This window comes from Gracilinanus agilis, chromosome 5, assembly GCF_016433145.1.
Source record: "Gracilinanus agilis isolate LMUSP501 chromosome 5, AgileGrace, whole genome shotgun sequence".
Classification (NCBI taxonomy): domain Eukaryota; kingdom Metazoa; phylum Chordata; class Mammalia; order Didelphimorphia; family Didelphidae; genus Gracilinanus; species Gracilinanus agilis.
The window spans coordinates 202,402,057-202,419,391 of record NC_058134.1 but is presented as its reverse complement, the minus strand read 5'-3'; the positions used below and the strand labels follow the sequence as shown (position 1 = coordinate 202,419,391).

General features: G+C 39.7%; 1 protein-coding gene across 1 annotated transcript; it reads left to right on the top strand.

The window, feature by feature from the left end:
- The first annotated feature begins 485 nt into the window (after positions 1–485).
- Positions 486–17,280, top strand: TMEM52B (transmembrane protein 52B). Its single transcript, XM_044677722.1, has 5 exons — positions 486–1,056; positions 3,893–3,936; positions 7,414–7,452; positions 14,423–14,589; positions 15,984–17,280. The coding sequence occupies exons 1-5, from the start codon at positions 1,003–1,005 to the stop codon at positions 16,238–16,240; spliced, it is 561 nt and encodes a 186-aa protein (XP_044533657.1). The 5' UTR covers positions 486–1,002; the 3' UTR covers positions 16,241–17,280.
- Positions 17,281–17,335: the final 55 nt, after the last annotated feature.

The window sequence follows — 17,335 nt, the reverse complement described above, 5'->3', positions numbered from 1 at the left end:
AAAAGCATGGCATCCAGTTTGTTGTACAAGGAGCTAAGGAAGTGGTGGCCAGAAAAGAATGTTTGGAAAGTCAAAGGCATGGACAGTGGAGTCTTCATGGAGTCATTTGATAAAAGCTTCATAGAAATAAATGTTGGATAAATGTTTGTTGAGTGAATGAGGAGATCTGTCTTATAGAATCTAATACTGGGCTCAAACACTGTCATTCACAGACCAAGTGATTAACTGATCTGTTCCAAGGGGAGCTGGAGGTTCCCAGTGAAGGTATGTGCCAACAGAGCAGCTACTGCAGGGTTTCCTGATCTTAATCTTCACCCTGGCCCTGCCAGAGCTTGAGATGGCTTTCCAGGCCATTTGACAATCTCCTCAGATATTCTGGAGATTGAGGGTAAATGGTCCATAACCAAACAAGTTTCTGACTTCAGCTGCAGCAAGGGGAAGGTAATGCCATTAGAGAGGGGGAGGAGGGAGAGTGGTCACATGGGGGAGTAAGGTAGAGGTCAGCCCTGTCACTTTAATACCCAGCAGTCTCTCTGGAGGATTGCGAGAAAAGAGAAGGAATATTATTGTTTTCTTGGCAAAAGGAAGATTAGTATTGGAATTGTATGGCTTGTGAGCAAACTTACCTTTTGCTTTCCCTTCCCTCCCCAGTCAAGAAAACCAGTAATACATAGGAAAGATAACTGGCATGGAGAGCAGATGGGTCTGACTTCTTTTGCAGAAAAAAGGAGAGAAGAAAACAGGACTAGACAGAAAGGAAAGAGGAAGTAAAAGGAGGCAATAAAAGGAGGAGCAAACTCTGATCAAAGAAAGGAAGGAGAAGACACGAAAGTAAAAAGGTTGTAAAAAATAAGATTTGAAAGAGGCAAGTTGCGGTTCATTTAAGTGGAGAGTCTCTCTTCTTCATAGACCTTAGGTCCAGGAGCCTGAGATGGCCCAGGATTTTGAAAGAAGACAGCGAGTAGACACTACATGATTCAGAAGACATAGCAACTCAACACCATGGGCAACCATCTTTTGTTTGTGGGTTTCTCTACTCTGACGTGTCTTTCCCAGGTAAGCCGGTGTGGGAGAAGGAAGATGCTAAATGGGGTAAAGAAGGCAATATGGAGACGGGTCTTGTTTAGAAGAAGTCAGTTTGGCCATGGGTGATTTTATTACAAGATTTTGTAAAGGAATATATAGCACATATGCAGATCTGGACATACTGAGAAATGGAGCAAGGAAGGGAAGTTAGAGTCATCTTGGGTTCAGGTGGAATGACAGGAGATCATTAGAAAGACCACATGAAGGTCAAAACTTCTCTTTTCCCTGAGATACATAAAGCCTATATTTGTCAATCTTTTCCTTCCACACAGACTACTCTGTGATATATCAAGATCAGGTTTACGAGGAAATTGTCCTTCTCTTACACCCCTAGTGTGGCCATCATCCCCTTATTAAGGAGACAAATCAGGGTCCACAAGAGCAGGGAAAACTGAAGAATGAATTGGATCCCTTAGGGATGCTTCAGGAGGTCTTCCATCTTATTATGTATCACAGGCTAGCCTAGAACTGGACTTGCTTATTAGATGTGAGAAGAAAAAAGTTCACTGGATCATTTTCCCCCAAGGATTCAGACCAATTTATACTGGGAAGTTTGAATTAAACAAGATTTGCTGAGAGGAAGATAGGAAATAAGCCTTAAGAGTAATAGTTCATACCAGAATTCTTGGGGGGAAAGGTGCTATTCTTTTGGTTTGCTATTTATGAAATGGAGATGGTGTTCTACTTATCTTTTATTTTTCACTTGGGTACATTTATGGCTATTAAGCACATTCAATTTGTATTCTCCTACCTGAGAATTCAGTTCTATTAAATTCAATGTACACTGGGAAATATTGGTCATTAGAGCTGTGAACAGGTACTCTTGGCTGGCGGGTACATACACAAGGTGATGTGACAGCTGGGTAGAGCAAGCCGTTTGAAGGTGAAGGGATATAGATTTGAAGATAGAAAGCATGGCTTAGGGGGGCAGCTGGGTAGCTCAATGAATTGAGAGCCAGGCTTAGAGATGGGAACTCCTAGGTTCAGATCTGGCCTCTGACACTTCCAAGCTGTGTGACCCTGGGCAAGTCACTTGACCCCCATTGCCTAGCCCTTAATGCTCTTCTGCCTTGGAACCAATACACAGTAGTGATTCTAAGACAGAAAGAAAGAGTTAAAAAAAAAAAAGCATGACTTAGGAAGAATTGTTTGGTACCAGTGGAGTCATGTGATGGGGGGTGGGGGAAAGCAGAGAACAAGCTTTTAATAAGTGTTCCCTTGATATCATACATTGTACTAATGACCAAGGACACATATTTACAAAAGTACAACAGTTCCTTCCCTCGAGCATCTGGCATTCTGATGGGGGAAAGACAACCCATAAAAGAGGCTTTGGAAAAGGGGGAGAGATTGAAAAAGAGCTGATCAGGAAGTGGTGGGGCAAGGCACTTAGGTGGATCAATAGATAGAGAGGTTGTGGATTTCAATCTGGCCGCAGACATTTCCTAGCTATGTGATCTTGGGAAAGTCACTTAATCCCAAATGCCTAGCCCTTCCTACTCTTCTGCCTTGGAACTAATACCTGGTATTGATTCTAAGACAGAAGTTAAGAAGTTGAAAGGAAGGAAGGAAGGAAGGAAGGAAGGAAGGAAGGAAGGAAGGAAGGAAGGAAGGAAAAGAAGTGGTGGGGCAAGATAAGTTAAAAACTTTTTATTGGAGGCAGGGAATTGAGGGATGGAGTCCTAGAGAGACAGCAGAAGCTAAAGAGGCAGATAAAAAGAAGAGTATTCAAGAGTAACTTGCAGTCATAGGCAGAAAGTAACTGAGTCATGGCAGAAATGGTAGCCCCAGTGGTGAATGGAGTGAGGGAATGTCTTTGCAGGAGAAGCTGACTAGTGGAGAAGCAAGTCCACATTTGCCTTTGGTTGGATTATTACTCTGGACAATATTGTGAGTCAGGACCTTGAAAGAGGGAAGGGAGCTTGCCGAAAGGGGCTCTCAGGATTTTCTATTGCCTTGTATCATTTATGCCCTTGTTATCCTATGTGCTTTTAGGTGAGCAAAAAGTACTTTGCAGGGCAGGATGAAGGAGGAAAGGGAAGAAACTGAAATTTCCTAGGGATTCCCTTAAGGTGGTAGTACTATTCAGCCAGAGAGATTTTTTTAAGGCCTGCTAAAACATACCTGAGTCCTCATTTCAAACACTCAGATATAAGTGCATACAATCTACAAAAAGAATGCTGCTTATTCACCTATTCTTATCCATCATTATGGCCAATAGTGGGAGAAGTTTGCATCAATTCATTTACACTCCTTTGCCTGATCTTCATTTTTTTTTTTTAAACCCTCACCTTGGGGCAGCTAGGTAGCTCAGTGGATTGAGAGCCAGGCCCAGAGATGAGAGGTCCTGGATTCAAATCTGGCCTCTGACACTTCCTAGCTGTGTGACCCTGGGCAAGTCACTTAACCCCCATTGCCTTGTCTTCACCATTCTTCTGCCTTGGAACTAATACATTCTAAGACAGAAGACAAGAGGTTTTTTTTTTTTTCTCTTTGTTTCTTTTTTTAAAATCCTTGCCTTCTGCCTTAGAATCAATACTAAGTGTCAGTTCCAAGGCAGAAGAATGGTTAAGGGCTAGACAACTGAAGTTAAATGAATCGCCCAGGGTCATACAGCTAGGAAGTATCTAGCCTAGATTTGAACCCAGGGACTCCTGATTGGGCCATATATGGATTGAATTTGGGTTTGTTCTCTTCTCAGTGGAGGAAACTGGTCCCAGCAAAAGGAGGAGGAAATGCTAGATAGAAGCAGACATATTATGTGGTAGAGCAGGCTGCAATCACCTGTTACTTTTGCATTTTGTAGCTTCCTTGGGTGACTTGTGAAGAGAACTGTGTGGCTCCTGAGCAGTGAGTATCTGAACCCCCAAATCCATTTCCCAGGGAGTGAGGGATGCTGAATGAGGAGCAGAAGACAAGACGTTGGTAGACATGGGTGATCAGTGAGACAAGCATTAACAGTCAGAGATAAACTGTACAGAAGCAAAGATGTACATTGCTGTTATCCTAATGATTCCAAACCAGCATTGCTTATAATGTTATTTTCAAAACCAGACTCCCCATCCATAAAAATAGAATTAATTTCAACTCATATAGAAAGTAATCGCAGTATATAAATGCTTTTATGAGTCATTCATCATCCGTGCTGGGCTTTAGGTATAGATCCCGGCTACAGACAGGATTTCCTAAGCACTGCCACCTCATATTGGACTCTCACTTAATAATTGCCAATGTAGTTATTCGTTTCCTCATTTAGTAAATGCTTAGTGTAAAGGCAACATAGTGTAATCAATGGCGTTAGACTTGGCATCAGGAAGACCTGACTTCAAATCCTGCCTCTGACACTGTAGGATGCTGGATGGGTTATTTAACCTCTACGGACTTCAGGCAGTTTCCTAAGACCTGTGGACATATAAAGTAGCATGCTAGATATGTGAGAAGGCGTAGAAATAAACCGCTGGGTCCTTGCCCTCATAGGCCTTAAACATTCACATATGTGATCCATTTAACATATATTTAATATGACATTAATATTGCAGGGGTTAGGGATGCATCACGATCTAGAAAATCCACATAAAAAAATTTGACCCTCCTTTCATGCCAAAGAAGTCAGAATTTTTTCTTTTTCTTTTATGGGGTGTTTATAGTACCTTATAGCAAAAATTAGGGGAAGTATTTGGTCATAGACTATATAATTTCTGCACTTTTTCTGTGTCATCTGCTGGCCTTCATGTGTCATCTCCAGCTTCTGCAAAACTCCCCCAAATTCCCATTTAATTTCTTATGCCTGCCCACGGCATCAAAGGCACAATGGGGAAAGTCATGATATGAAAGAAAAAATGGGTTATGAGGTGGAGAAATTTAAAAGAATGGAAAAGGAAAGATGAATGAGCTCATGGGAAATAGTCTCTCATCTTACTTGATGTAGGAACCCCGTAAGTTTTCCCTGACTTCTCCAGCCCACATCGATCTCTTCCATCTTTGATTTCCTTTTATATTTTTAGTTAATGCTAAACAATTTAGCATTTAATCATTTTTCTAAATAACCATGTTGTTCTGTTTTCCCAGATATTGCAAACTCTTAAAATATAAGAATTGCATCCTCTTTGACACTTATTTTCTCTCATATAATAAAAGAAGATTTTTGAGCCACACAACTTTGTGAGTTGTTCCCACTTTACAGATGAAGTAACCAAGATATAGTGAGATTAAGTAAAGGAAGTCAGAGTGGTATAGCCAAAAAAGTGCTGTCCCAAGAATGATGGTAGCTGAGTTTAGTTTCTGGCTCTGCCACTCATTCCCTAGGTGACCTTGAGAAAACCACTGAACCACTTTGCATCTCAACTTCTGTAAAATGATGGATTTGAACTAGATGATCTCTAAGGTCCCTTCCATCTCCACATCTAAGAGTTTACTGACCCAAGTTAATAAAATATTCAGAGTTGGGATCTTAATCCAAGTCTTTATTTCTAAAATAAATGTTCTCTATTATTATGCTCTCAGAACAATCTAGTCCCTGGGACATAGGCTCAATAGGACTTGTTGAATGAACAGTTGATTGATCCCATTGTCCTGCTTAGCTAAAGCAGCACATAGTGGGAGTTGTGTCATCATAACCACTGCTGCTTGTTAACCATAAATATAGTAAGCAGCCCTGAAGACCTGAGATAGAATACTGCCTCAGATACATAGCAGCTGTGCAACTCTTAACAAGTCATTTAATTGCTATCTGCCTCAGTTTCCTCATCTGTAAAGGGATACTAATAAAACCATCCTCCTGGGGTTGTTATAAGGATCAAATGAGATAACCAAAAGTGCTTTGCAAATCTTAACATGCTGCTACATATATTAGTGGTCATATTCAAAGAGATCTGGGTGCTTTATGGACAGCAAACTCAACATAAATCAATTAGTTTACTGAATGGAGGTGGGAGGAAGATTGATGTAGTCAGGTCTGCCTGGACTTCAAGGAGATCACTTTAATATTTGAATGGAGGGTGGACTGGAATGGTGAGAGGCTTGATGCAGGGAGAACAACCAACCGGCAGGCTATTATAATAGTCTAGCCATGAGGTGATCAAAGCCTTCACCAGGGCAGTGTCAGAGGATAGAAGGTGGGGCACATACAAGAGTAAAGTAATACACATCACAAAGGTAGCCTCAACAGGCATTGGCAACAGAGTAAATATGATGGTGAGAGAAAGGGGGGAATTAAGGATGACACCTATGTTGGAAACCTGGAAGACTGGGAGAATGATAGTGTCCCCAACAGAATTAGGAAAATTAGGAAGACAGGAAGCTTTGGTGAGAAGCTGGGGAAGATAATAAGTTTAATTTTGTACAAGTTGAGTTTAAGGTAACTATGGGATATCCAATTAAAAATGTAAAACTGGAGGTTAGAATGGAGATTAAGACTGAGATAAATACATCTGAGAATTACCTGCACAGAGATGATAATTGAATCTATGGGTGCTGATGAAATTACCAAGTGAAAGAATATAGAGGGAGAAGACCAGATAGAACCTTGAAACACAATGGCTAACTGGCATGATCTGGTTAAAGATCTAGCAAAGAAGATCAAGAAAGAGAGGCCGAACCTCTCTGAGAGGAGAACTTGGAGAGAGCAGAGTCAAGAAAAAATAAAAAGAAGAAAGAGAGAGAAGAGAATAATTGAGAGTTTAAAAGACTGCAGAGAAGCCAAGAAGTATAAAGAACGAGAAAAATTAGATTTGGAAATTTCAAGATCATAGTAACTTTGAAGAGAGCAGTTTTGATTGAAAGAGGTCAGAAAACAGACTGCAGAGTTAAAGAAGTTAGAAGGAAGTAGAGACTCTTACAGTACAGTATAAAAGAAATACTTATCAAGTTTAGCCACAAAATAGAGGGAAGATATAAAAGGATAGTTAGAGGGGATGGTTTGATCTAGTGAAGGTTTTTTGAAGGATAGAAGAAAGATGTAGGCAGTAGATATAAGAATAATGACCTGGGAATAATAGAGGGGAAAGTTTTCTGGGGAATAATTGGAGGCAATGAAATAAAGAGTGCATTTGGAAGAGTTAGTCTAGGCAAAGAGATTGTTCGTATGAGTCAAATGAAGGAGGAAATTGGTGGTAGAAGCCAGAAGGAACATTTTTCCATCTTCAGGTATATAGTAAGTGAAACAACATCATAAAGTATCTTCTATAAATCTGTTCTACTGCAAAATAAATTGAATTCTAAGGTGTCATTCATAGAAAATATTAATTATATTGATTATATCATTTTCTCTGACATCGACATTATAATAAGCTTTCACTACATTATCTGACCTTTCTGCTTTGTCCCCAGCTGTCTGACCACTGACTGGGTCCATCTCTGGTATATCTGGTAAGTTTCAAAAGAGAATTCTTCAGCAAGTTATTCATTATATACATTTATTAATCTCAGGGGTATTTTATTATAAGTTTCCAATGTCATGTCATGGGAAATAATGCACTTTTATAGCAACTGAGCACATTATAAAGCACTTTTCTCATACTATTCTGGTATAGATTAATTAAAATCTTCATTTTATAGGTGAGGAAAGTGAAATTCAGAGAGGGTATGTAATATTCTCAGAGCCACACAGATAGTAAAGCTAGTGCTAGGACTCAAAAATAGGTCTCCTAACTACAAATAGTATGTTAATAATATTTGAAATGTTAATTCTATTATGCCATGTAGCACACATGCAGAGGAACCAACAGGCTAACAGATTCATTTGGCTACCATCATAGCACCTCATTAAACTAAATTTTCTTTCCTGAAAATAATCTATGTGGCTATAAATAGTAACACCTTTGATAGAAAAAGAATGGTGTCAGGTTAGCAAACTATGTTCTGGGGACCAAATCCAAACTGCCACCTGTTTTTATAAAGCCTGTGAACTAAGAATGGATTTTATATTTTTGAACACAATAAAACTATTCTAAAATGTAAAAACTATTCTTAGCATACCTTAGCATACCTTAGCAAAACAGACAGGAAATAGCTGACAGTACATTTAGTAGATTAGGAATTAGTAGAAAGATCTGACCCAAAAAGTATTCATTAATGATTTGATATAACTTTGGAAAGATTTGTTAGGTGCAGGTGACAGGGATCTGTTATAGATCTTATACTATTTAAAGTTTTTAATTAGTGACCTGGATAAAAGTATGTAGAACATGCTTATCAAATTCATAGATGAGCACAAAGTTGGGAGGAAAAGTTAATCTACCTTCCTCAGTTTGTGCAGGTAAAATTAATTTTCTGAATTCTATTTTAAAACTTTATATTTCTACTTATTAAATTAAATTAAATTTGATTGGATTTGGCCCAATGTTTTATCCTGACCAGATATATAAATAAATGAATGAATGAATGAATAAGCCCCTGCCTTCTGTCTTAGTACCAATTTTAAAAAAGAAAGGGAGGGGAGAGAGAGAAAGAGAGAAACAGGAACAAAGAAAGAAAAAAGACACAATTATGAGAATATAAGAGAAGGTCATAACAGCTGAATAGATTGAGGAAATAAGAAGTTAGGGAATTTGAGGTAATATCAATATCATTATCTCTATCTCTATCTATGTATCTATGTATTTATCTATGTATCTATCTCTGTGTATGTATCTCTGTATCAATCTATCCATACACACATACATCTGTGCATCTATGTATCTATGTATCTACATATGAATGTATATATGGGTATGTGTCTATCTATGTATGTACCTATGTATCCATCTATCCATCCATGTATCTATCTATCTATCCAACCATCCATCCATCCATCTATGTATCTATGTATTTTGAAATCCTCTAGGATGAGGGCAGGAATTAGAATAGAGAGACACTGTGAGCAGGGCAATAAACTCATTGAGGAAGGAAGGAAAATGTCCAGGATTCATCAGATAATTTCATTTGACTCTTGATTGGATGATAAATTTGTATTTGGTGAACCTCAAAGAAGTAGAGATTACTTAGTGATATGATAGAGATTAGAAATGGCAATGAGATGCAATGATCCAGGACAATGCTGAGGGACTTATGAGAAAGAACACTATCTACATTCAGAGGAAGAACTGTGGGAGCAGAAACACAGAAGGAAAACAACTGATTGATCACATGGTTCGATGGGGATATGATTGGGCATATAGACACTAAATGATCACCCTAGTGCAAATAATAATAATATAGAAATAATAATAACATACATTGATCAATGACACATGTAAAACCCAGTGGAATTGCTCATTGGCTACAGGAAAGAGTTGGGAGGAGGGGAGGGAAAGAACATGAATCATGTAACCATGGAAAAATTTTCTTAAAAAATAAAAATTAAATTAAAAAAAAGAAATGGCAATGAGAAGCAAGGAATGTTCTGACTCCCTTACTCTGACCCAGGAGTTTGGGATTATATGAATGTAAGTGCAATCAGTACTGGCAAGGTTGGGCAAGTATATAGTGCCATTGGGAGGGAGGCAGGTCTCAGTAAATGCTGGAAGATGGAAGGAGAGTGAAGAAAAGACTTAAGATGAAAGCAAATGTGTTAAGTATGGAGTAGGCATTCCAGAAATAATGACTAGATCTGGAGTGGGATATTCAGGTTGAGGCGAGTGGGATTTGGGGAACAAGTAGTAGGGGAAGGGAAATGGGATTTTTAGAAAAAGTTGAAGATTCCAAATCAGTGGGATGGGGAAGAGTATGCAGGACTAGTAGGAAGATGTATTGAGGAATGAATAAAGGCAGAATGTCAATGACTGGAGAAAAATCTGTCACCAGCTTTGTAACAGAGGCTGATGCATCCTCTGAATCTCAGGAGGCCTACCTTATAAGAAGCAGGAGCAGATGAAGGTAGAGGAATCCACACAGGAGACATGAGCTGACAGTTTGGTTTGAGGTAGTTCTAGTATAAGAATAGCTCGGAGGCAGCCAGAAGCAGGAGTCCCTGGAGAATCTCTGGAGAGAAAAGGCCAGAAATCAGGGTCCTGAATCCAGAGCATTCCTCCCAACTGCTAGTTTATTGCTGAGAAGAATTGGCCTGTGATTTCACTGATCTAAGGAGTTCCTGGTGAGGGAACCAAAGCAAGGGGGCACTATCTCTGCAATTTATAGTATTCAAGATGCCTAGCATAATAAGAAGTTAAACAACTTGCTAATATGGGTAAGAGGTTGATCTTGAACACATCTTTCTGGCACCAAATTCTATTCTCTATTCTCCATGCAACACCGCTTCAAGGAACCTTGACAAAATTGGAAATAATACTAGTTAGGCATGATTTGTTCTGGATGAAGCTATGTTGATTCTTAGTGATCACCACCACCTATTCAAAATGCTCATAAACTAGATATAAAACAGTCAAGAATTTTCCCAGGAGCCACCATTAAACAACCAATAAAAATTCACAACAAATCAAACAAGAAAGCATTTGTTAATCATTTACTATGTGCCAAGAACTGGAGACTTGGGGGGAAAAAGCAAACAGTATTCCTGACTTCCAAGAGGCTTAAATAATTTATAGTCATTACCTACTCTTTTAGGAAAATCAGGAATTTTGCCTGGCTCTGGTCCTGTTCTGCTCAGTTTAAAGAACATTACTGTTAGCAATTCAAAAATCACATGTGACAGTTTTTTCAGTATTCTGGATGTAGTTCATCTGGCCTAGTGATTTGGATTTATTGAGGCCAGGTAAGTACTCTCTTATAATCTCTTCACTTACAGGTATCTCCACTTTTAACTTTGTTAACTATTTCTATGATTAATAGAGACTTAACCACCAACCTTTCAAATGTTACCTATGATGTATTAATTGCTAGTGTTTGTGGCCTTTTGTCAGTTCTAATCCTTCTTGAACTCTTTACAACTTTTGAATGCTAAAACCAGTCTTTCACCTTGTCTTGATACTCTCTCCTCTCTTGGTTTCCATAAAATTACTCTTCCCTGGCTCTCTTTCTATCTCTCTGACTCTCATTCTCCTTTGCTGAAACATCATCCCTCCATCCTGTCCCATACAAATGGATGGCTCAGTCCTCTTATATTCTTTTTCTATATATACATGTTCTTGGACAGCTCCTTTCTTTCCTTCCACTCAGTTATTTTCTCTATGTAGATGACTCCCAAATCTATATATTCAACCCTAATCTCTCTTTTGAATCCCAGCCCTGCATCTCTAACTACCTGGAGGACATCTGGACCTAGATGTTGTGCCAGCTTCTCCAGCCATTTCTAAGATAGTAATCTTTATCCTTCCCTCAAATCTGTTCTGCTTCCAAATTTTCCTATATATGGTGATGGTACCACCATCTTTCTAATCTTCACCTTAGAACTGCACATAGGTAGGAGGAAAGGCAGTGAACGGTGAGAGGGATCCAAGGCTGAGGCTTTGCACAGAAAAATCAGCAGTATAACAAGGAGGCAAGGCATTCAAGGAGCCAATGGTATAGAGTTGAAATTGTAGCAGATACCAAAGCTCCCACAAGGTCAATCAGAACCAAGAAAGTTAACTGTGATGATACTCCATGAAATAGCTCCTATAGCAAATGAACCCTCACTACATTTAAAATAAATATTATGACATAGACACATTTTCACATTTAATATTTTAGAAAGAAAAGATTTCACGAACATCAATATTTTCTCAAATGGTCCCAGTTTGGGAAATGCTCCCCTACTATCTGCTTTTCCCAACATCCGTTATGCTATAAGAAAAGCTGATAGCACAGTTTCAATAGAGTGCTGGACTTGGAATCAGAAAACGTATATTTACTTTGAAAATATAATAATAACAAAAGCTCATTTTGATCCAATACCTTATCTTTCTACATATCTTCCTACCTCAATTTCCTACCTCTCTGGGGGGAGTGGGATCACTCTTAACACAATTCTTATGTAATATTAGGTTTATTTAGTTCATGGCTAGCTATGACATCTCAGTTATCCTAAGCTGGGTCAAAAAGATCACTTTTTTAAAAAAAAAACCTTACCTTCCATCTTTTTTTTTTAATGTTACTTAAATAATTTAGAATATTTTTCCATGGTTACATGATTCACGTTCTTTCCCTCCCCTCCTCCCAACTCTTTCCTGTAGCCAATGAGCAATTCCACTGGGTTTTACATGTGTCATTGATCAAGACTTAGTTCCATATTATTGATATCTGCATTAGGGTGATCATTTAGAGGCTACATCCCTAATCATATCCCCATCAAACCATGTGGTCAAGCAGTTGTTCTTACTCCCAGAGTTCTTTCTCATAAGTCCCTCAGAATTGTCCTCCTAACTGTTATGAGTAATTTATAGGGTGGGATAGAAAGTTAAGATAGGAAACAAGCAGTCTAAAGCAAATCATTTGGCTGGACCATGGGCATTCCAATATGGAATGCAGGGAGAGGTTTGAAAGAGTGAACTAGGCTGAGCTGGAAGAGGGAGGTAAGGAGCTATTATCCAGCCAGCTGTGACTCTACAAGCTGTGGATCTTTGGGATTTTGGAGAAGTTTGGAGATACCATCTATCAAGGCAAACCTAGGTAGAGAGAAGAGTTTCAAGTCTGCATTTGGTGGACAGCTTGCAGCCTACCCCCTCTCCCCCCAGTGTTCACTGGATTTACTGGCTGAGCAAGGATTTGGTTCCTGTACCCTGAAGTCATCAAAGGATCAGCCTGGACCAGCTGTGAGAATCCCAATATCTCAGCCTTCTCTAGCCTTCAGCCAAGGTTGTCTGCCTGACCCTATAAATTACCCATAACATTACCTTCCATCTTAGAATTAATACTGTGCATTGGTTCCAAGGCAGAATAGCAGTAAGGGCTATGCAGTGGGGATTAAGTGACTTGCCCAGGGTCACACAACTAGAAAGTGTCTGAGGCCACATTTGAACCTAGGACCTCCTGTCTTTAGGCTTGGTTCTCAATCCACTGAGTTACCAAGCTGCCTCCCATTTATTACTTTCAAACCCATCCTGCTTTCCTTGCTTCATTCTGAAACTGTTCTCTTCAGAGCCTTCTAAAAATGTTTATGGACCCTCTTTCAATGACATCACTATTCTTTCCTTCCAATTAAAAATGGAGAGAAAAAAAGGCAATCCTGTGACAAAGAAAAATGAAGCAAAACCATCCCCCACAGAGGCAATGTCCTGCATCCTGAGTCCATCATCTCTCTGAAAGAGAGGTGGTAGCATGTCCCATCATAGATGGAGATATAATTGGTCATTGCTTTGATTAGAGTTCTTAAGTTCTTTCAAAGTTGTTTACAACATTGTTCTCATTATATAAACTGTTCTGGTTTGTGTTCCCTTTCCTCTACATCAGTTCCTGCTTCCCAAGATTCTTTGCAATTGTCTCTCTTTTATCATTTTTTACACCTTCAATAATATTCCACTACATTCATATGCCATAATTTGTTTAGCTATTCTCATATTCTTTTTTAAAAGCCAAATACAAACCCATCATTGTCTCTTGTTTCCTGTTTTCCCCAGGCAAAGGATTTGTTTCCTGTGTCCTGCTACCACAAATTTCATGCTCGATATATTGGAACCTTAATGGTCTTTTTCCTAAGTGCTGTTCTTTTCTGCACACAGGAATTACTGTGGAAGCGGAATTTTACCCTAGCTCCTAAGAGATTGCCAATCAAATCTGTAGTCATCTGATCACAAGTTATTGGAATTGGATCCATAATTGATCAGTTCTCATTTAATAACAAAAGAGCAAGCCATAAATCCTTCCTACTTCAGATAAGTTTCTGTCTGGGGAACAGTTTTTTGGAGAGACTTCTATTGGCATAAAGTGCTACTATTCTACTTGGAAAGAGGTGCCTAGATAATCCATTTCCAGAAAGGGAAAGAGTTTAGTTTCAATGTGGTATAAAGTAGTCCTGGGGCTGCTAGGTAGCAAAATGTATAGAATTACATCTTCCTAAATTCAAAATCTGGCCTCACACACTCACTAACTGTATGACCCTGGGCTTGTCACTTAACCCTGTTTGCCTCAGTTTCTTCACAGGTAAAATGAGTTAGAGAAGGAAATGACAAACCACTCCAATATCTCTGCCAACAAAACCCCAATTAGGGTCATGAAGAATTGGACTCAATTGAACAACAACAAATGTAGTCCCCTACAAACCACTCTAGATTAATCTAACCTTGATATCATCAAAATGTGATTTGATTTTGTACTCTGTCTTAGAAAGCAGAAATCAATACAATTCTGGGGAGTATACTCTGTAGGTCTTTCTGGGAAACACAGAAACAAGAAGCAAATGTACACACATTGATATATAAATTCCTGCTGGATTTAGAAACATGGCCACTCACACAGCTTTCTCTTGTACTCTGGCCCCTTCTAGGCTGCTAGTAGTGATTGGTGCCCTATTCCTTCTGTGTGGCTTGACCTCAATCTGCCTCCGCTGTTGCCTCAGTCGACAGCAGACAGGAGAGGAGGTGGGTCCACCGCCGTATGAAGTGACAGTCATTGCCTTTGACCATGACAGCACCCTTCAGAGCACCATCACTTGTGAGTACATCCACATCCTTGTACGGGGGGAGATAAGGAAGGGCAACCCTTAAAAGAATTGTAAGCCAGACTATAGACCTTTGGGATGTTCTCAGCAGATCTGCTTTTTTAAGAAGATGGAATATTTTTATTCTGCTGAAAGTGCCAAAGAGGACGAGGGAAAGGCAAGTGTCAGACATGCAAAAGGGAGGATTTTGTTCCCATGTGAAGTAAGAAACATAATGAATCTTTCAATGGATGTTTAAAACATTTATTTCTCGTGGCTGAAGAGTTATATCTTTTAGTCTATTCTCCTTTTAACCCCTTCAGTCACTATAGAGACTCTGCTTGGTCAAAGTTCTCACCACCAAAATTCTTGATACTGTTAAACAGTTCAATGACACAAACAGATATGGTTTTATCAATGGAAATAACATGAAAGAAAATACACTATCATCTGCTTTGCTCCTGCATCCTAAGGACCACTAGGCTTTCCATCTCACTTGCAGCTGAAACCTTCTATACATGTTGTCAGCTCCAGTAGAATGTGAGCTCCTTGAAAGCTGAAGCCATTCCTGTTTATTTATTTGTGGATCAAGTGCTTATCACAGTGCTCTGCAGGTAAAAAGCACTTAATAGGAGCTCATTCATTCATTCATTTGTTCATGCCTCTATTTCTAGTACTAGCTTTCCCAAAATTTAGTGATCAGGACTGAGATTGATATTTTATTCCAGGAAAAAAATGTTGTTTTTTAAACCCTCACCTTCCATCTTAGAATCAATACTCTGTATTGTTTTCAAGCATGGTAAGGGCTAGGCAATGGGAGGTAAGTGACTTGCCCAGGTTCACACAGCTAGGAAATGTCTGTGGCCAGATTTGAAACAAAGACCTCCTGTGTGTAGGCCTGGCACTCAATGCACTGAGCCACCTACCTGTCCCCAAGGTTTTCACTCCAAGTTTTTGCTCCCAATTTTTATTCTGTTTTGAACATTAAAAGCTGGAGAAACCAAGTTTTTGGTCTATGGCAGAATGCTTTCTCTTTCCTGGAAGGTATAGAAAGATGTCAGGAGGACAAAGATGGACAATGAAAAGAACTCTGTTTGTGTAGATGGATTCATCTAAAGTTTTCTGAATATGGCAGGAAAAAGGAGTTAGCTGACCAAAGGACAGTGGGACCAGAATCTGGAAAGCAGAGTAAGATGAGTCCAGAGCACTGGAGCAGATGGTTTTTCAAGGAAAGGAAGATGTCTCTTGCTCAGGAATCCACAGATTTGCACAGGGATAATGGTGTTGGAGGGTTGGTGGTCATACTGTGCATATTTGCAGAAAAGAAGAAAACAATGCACTGAAGTTAGCGTCCGCTCTTCAAGGATAGCTCTCAAGCTCTAGCTCCCTCTCTCTTCCTCCCTGACAGCTCTTCAATCAGTCTTTGGACCAGCGGCCCGTCGGATCTTGGCAGTAGCTCACTCTCACAATCCCATACAGATACCTTCCTTGTCTTCCACCCTGGAGATGCCCCCAGGCTATGAAGAAGCTCTTCATATGAGTCGATTCACAGTGTCCAGGTGTGGACAGAAAGCTCCTGATCTGGCTCCAGTGCCTGAAGAGAGGCAACTGCCCCATAGGGAGAAGGACGTTCCCCAACAACATGCAGGGGATGCTCCTACTTGACAGTCTCCTGGGTGTGAGAACCAGGTGGAGCACCTGGAGCACCCCACTCTCACACACGGAGTCCTAGCATAGCTCTCCTGGGGTCAAGGTAGTAGTCTGTGTGTCGATAACTCTAGTTCTTGAGCCTCCCCTAATGTGCTTATTGCTTTTCTCTTAGTCTTCCAGAGGTCACAATTTGTTCACAACAAAGGCATTAATGAAATAATGTGGTAATAAAAATCAAAATAGGACATTCCTTCCATAGATCTGAAGTACACTCTCCCACAAACACACATCCCATCAGAGGTGAGAAATGAGCACCAGAGGAGCACACACATAGAGAATGTGTTTCCAAGTCTCACACGTGGAGGGGCAAACCACCTCCAAAGCAGCAGGACCACAAATGGCTTCTGCTGATATCTTTATGTTGTTCTCGTTGGTCTTATTATATTCCCTGATTGGTGTAGAATTTCTACTGGCTTAACTGCTCTGCTAGTTCCTAATATTTCTGCAATAACTGATAGGGATATAGTGTTATCCAGGCACTGCTTTTCTGATTTCCAGTGATTTAATGTTGAACTTCAGGACACAATTGTCTCTACAGGACATTGCTTCCTGCTACCATTTTCTGGGATTTAGCTCTTTGGAGTCTTTTGCTAGTCATCTCAGCTTTCACTGATAAAGGTACAATGACTTGAATCTCTCCCCACTAAGGGCATAGTCACAGCCACCATAGCCTACTAGCAAAAAGCAGAGTGCCCCATGACTGATTGTCTTTTTCATCCCTATATCTGCAGGGAGATTGCTGGCCTCTATTTCAGACAACCATACTACTTAGGGTTAGCTATTTTTCATATCCTACCTGCATTAGCATGAAAATGAATTTGAAGGGGGTTGCTGGAGGGCTCAGTGGTTAGAAAGCCAAGTCTAGAGACAGGAGGTCCTGGGTTCAAATCTTATCTCAGCACCTCCTAGCTTAGTATTATACGTACTTAGGATCAATTCTAAGCCAAAGGTAAAGGAGAAAGAAAGAAAGAAAGAAAGAAAGAAAGAAAGAAAGAAAGAAAGAAAGAAAGAAAGAAAGAAAGAAAGAAAGAAAGAAAGAAAGAAAGAAAG

Coding starts and splice junctions, on each gene's coding strand:
- TMEM52B (XM_044677722.1), top strand. CDS start 1,003: ATGGGCAACCATCTTTTGTTTGTGGGTTTCTCTACTCTGACGTGTCTT. Junction 1,057..3,892: donor CTCTGACGTGTCTTTCCCAG/GTAAGCCGGTGT, acceptor TGCATTTTGTAG/CTTCCTTGGGTGACTTGTGA. Junction 3,937..7,413: donor AACTGTGTGGCTCCTGAGCA/GTGAGTATCTGA, acceptor CTTTGTCCCCAG/CTGTCTGACCACTGACTGGG.